Source organism: Buceros rhinoceros, unplaced genomic scaffold (genome assembly GCF_000710305.1).
Source record: "Buceros rhinoceros silvestris isolate BGI_N320 unplaced genomic scaffold, ASM71030v1 scaffold30800, whole genome shotgun sequence".
Classification (NCBI taxonomy): Eukaryota; Metazoa; Chordata; class Aves; order Bucerotiformes; family Bucerotidae; genus Buceros; species Buceros rhinoceros.
This window is the reverse complement of record NW_010391838.1, coordinates 10,468-13,975: the sequence shown is the minus strand read 5'-3', so window position 1 is coordinate 13,975 and position 3,508 is coordinate 10,468. Positions and strand designations below refer to the sequence as shown.

At 58.4% G+C, this 3,508-nt stretch overlaps 1 protein-coding gene across 1 annotated transcript in view; it reads right to left on the bottom strand.

Moving 5' to 3' along the window:
• The window catches only part of CPEB1 (cytoplasmic polyadenylation element binding protein 1), a 26,136-nt gene that overhangs the window by 15,748 nt on the left and 6,880 nt on the right, over positions 1-3,508 (bottom strand). Inside the window, 1 exon segment of the mRNA XM_010143172.1 lies at positions 3,114-3,302. Coding sequence (XP_010141474.1) covers positions 3,114-3,302 — 189 coding nt within the window.

Here is a 3,508-nt window from a genome sequence, read left to right as displayed (position 1 = left end):
GTTTGTGCTGCCGCTCCTGCTATGAGACAGCAGTTCAGTCCCACAGCCAATAAACGCAGGCAGCTCCAGCCTGCAGCAGCCGGAGCAGCTCTCTCCAGGCATCAGCTCCAGGGACCAGCAGTGCATCTCGCACGCTCTCCGGGGCCGCACACATGTCCCCAGTGTCAGACCCCAAAGAAAAACTCACCACACATAACCCTGTCTGGGTTCAAGGGATTCAGCAGCCCGCTGGGAAGGGGGACACAGGGTATGCACCAGCCCAGCTGCTCTCTGGCCTCCTCTGGCACCAGGCACCTGATCTCCTGCACCAAGCTGCGCGGTCACACTGGGCTGGGAGCGCAAGGTGACACCAGAAGGCTTAGCCACCAAAGGTCCTTCCCAGGGTGAGAGCGCTCGGTGCTGCTGGCAGGGACTATGCAGACACAAGAGGTCCCAGCTCATCAGTACTCAAGCACAGGCACTGCAGGGGACCACATCAGCAATATTTTTAGCCCGATTGTTAGTGGGGGTTTTTTTCCTGCATTTCCACCCTCCTCGTGGGTCCGCGCAGCTGAGTCACTGCTGGAACCTTCCAAGCGCTTGGGTGCCAGCGGCACAACAGCTTTGCTTGGCAGTGCCAGCCCCTAGAGACAGCCCAGCACTGATGCAGCCTCACCTGCTCTCGGGACACCCTGAGAAGACCCCAGCCCTTAGTGCTAGGCCAGTTGCTCAGGCCTCGGTGCCGGGCATCGGGCGCACCTGGACCCAGCAGCAGCCTCACCACATCCCCACTTTGTCACAGCACAGTGAGGCTGCCTGGAAGCATCTCTGGACCATGACACCCCCAGCCAGATGGCACCAGGCCCTCTGCACAACCTCTGAAGGCCAGAGGCTTCTCTGTGGAAGCAGCACAGCCACCTTTGGGCTGGTTTTGCACCCTTTGTGTACCGAGGGGAATACAGAGTGGCGAGGAACAGCGTTGGGTGCCGCTGTTACCACAAGTTGTCACAAACACCCACCGGGTGCAGATAGGATCTCGCTGCCCTAGGCTCAGCTTTGCTCCCACTCTTCCCAGGCCTCTGCGGCAGGCAGGAGCTCCAGTACAATGCGCTACGGGCACCAGGAATACCTGACACCGGATACACCCGCTGCAAGCAGGGAGGTCACCAGAACACCTTCAAACCATCTCCAAGTCAATCTCCTTCCTGAAACCACAGGACCCTGACACCACCACAGCCCGCTCAGCCCCACCACCCAGCACAGAGCCTGCTCGGGCCAGCGCCGCTTGCCTGCCCACTGCAGAGACATCCAGGCCTCTGCCAAGACAGCCCAGCAGGAAGCTGGCCAAGAGAGCATGGAGATGGCTACGGCGGATGAGGCGGGGCCGGGACACCCGCACGGCACAACTGCCTGGGTGTGCAGCAGGCCTCATTCCGCAGCGCTGTCCTGCCCCGAGTGCCAGGTGTTGCGGTTTTGTGCGGCAGCAGAACCATTCAGTGGGGATGGCGCCTGCTTAGAGGGTGGTCTTTGCATTGAAGAGCCTATAGCCCAGTGGCCCACAGTTGCTCAGCTGTACGGGGCTCAATGCACAGCTTTAAGGCTCCTGCCCAGCCCACGGCACACTCAGAACTTTTCCTCCCTCCTCAAGGCAGCTTCCGCAGCCTGACTGTAAAGAGACCACAAGTGCCTGCACCAGGCTCCCTACACACTAAGTCTCGTGGAAGCTCCACATAGAAACTCAAGCGAGCTGCACTGATAGAACACAAACTCATTTCAAACTCCACCACCCTATAAGCAATTTATTTTTGGTGTTTTACAACCCAGGCTGTGTCCCAGCAGCTCTTCCTACAGCGAGGGCAGCATCCCCTGGACATCAGAGGTGGTTGACAGCACCCCCCTTTCCACCCCAAACATCTCTGTGGGCAAATCACGCTGCCCAGGCCAACCCCAAAACCCCAGTTGGTCAGCACCCACTTCACACCTGGGGCCTCCTGTGTCACCCAAGTCTGTGCAGAGATGCGCTACCCTTTTAACAAAGCAGCAGCGCGCTGCTATAAAGGGATGAGTTTCTGTAGCAACCAGGCTGAACTTGTACAAACTCTGCCAAAGCACTAGATCTTTCCATGGGCTGATACTTGTACACACACACCACCATTTGTGAAGCCGCTTTTTACAGCCCTCAGCACCTGGGAAATTAATTTTTGCCTCTGGTTTAACCCCCTGCTCTGTCACCAGGCCGAGGAGATGCATTAAGTTGGCACACACAGCATCCCTTTCTCCTGCTATTTGACAGAGAGAGCTGGTGCCTCCTGGAAGAGTTAGCTGCAGCTTGTGTCGCGCCAGGGGAAGCACCCAGCACCCCAACCCTCCCCATCCAATCCTGGCTGCAAACCCAGCCTGGAGAGGGTGGAGGGGGAAGGGCAGCCCAGCCAGCAGCGTGTGGCTGCCAGCCCCCACCCTGCCCATCACGTAGGTTTGCGCTGGACCAAAAGAGTTAAAGCAAGAAGCCATTCCACTGCGTCTCCCCCAGCCCGCTGCCAGGCACACACCGCTATTTCTAGTTGAACGTGGGAGTGGAGAAGGATCCCTCCAAGTCTTCCAGCCGGCTGAAGTTGTTAGTCAGGTGCCGGCTGCACCTACCACACCCCAGAGCCCGGCTGCTGTAGCGTAGGAGCGAGTGGCACTGCTTGGACCTTCGCAGTGGGGCCAGGGGGTCTCCCCACCAGCGCACACCCCGCCACCCCTGCCCACAGAGCTACCTGTCACCAGGGATTTTCACAGGCTGCCAGAGTGAAGTTCAGCCTCCTGACACCACACCCCCCACCCACTCCTTCCAAACGCAGGGAGAGGGTTTCTCCTCTCTCAGCGAGGTTGTCACAGCACCGAGCAAAACACACGCCTGGGCACTTCTTGTCTGCAGTGAACTGACAGCAGAGCAGAGGGGGCTGTGCACAGCCAGCCACAGCCTCCCCAACTCAACCGCCACATTACACAAGCATTACAAGTCGAGAAGCCCCCCTCAGAAACCACCAGCACCCCATTACACAAGCGTGCTGCTCCACCACAGCTTTAAAAACGGTCCAAAAACGTAAAAGGAATCCAACAACTGTTGCTGCGTGTGTCAGCAGACTCACCGGACTGTGTGCTGGGTTGTGCTGCAGCATCGGAGTCCTGGGTGCTCCAGGGTCTGTCCCACCCTGTCAGGTTGAGGGACTGCAGGCCAAGGCACAGATCATTGGTGTCCGGGAGGCCACGGGAAGACTCTTGCGTGGATGTGGGGAAAAGCATCCTGCTTGCCACTGCTTCTTCCGAGTCCTGGAAGTCTGCTCAGATGGAGAACAAACAGAAGCTGGAGAGTTCAGGGCTGCTTTAATTTTTCTTTTTAAAGAAGGAGTTTTTTTCCGAAGCGTTAAGCCCCAAGCCAGGTCTCGTGCCGCTCTGAAGCCACAGCTTCTGCAACCAGCAGTTGCACCCCAAAAGGGAGGGCTACCATATGTCCAGCAGCCAGCCCCCCGCCCCCCTCAGCCCC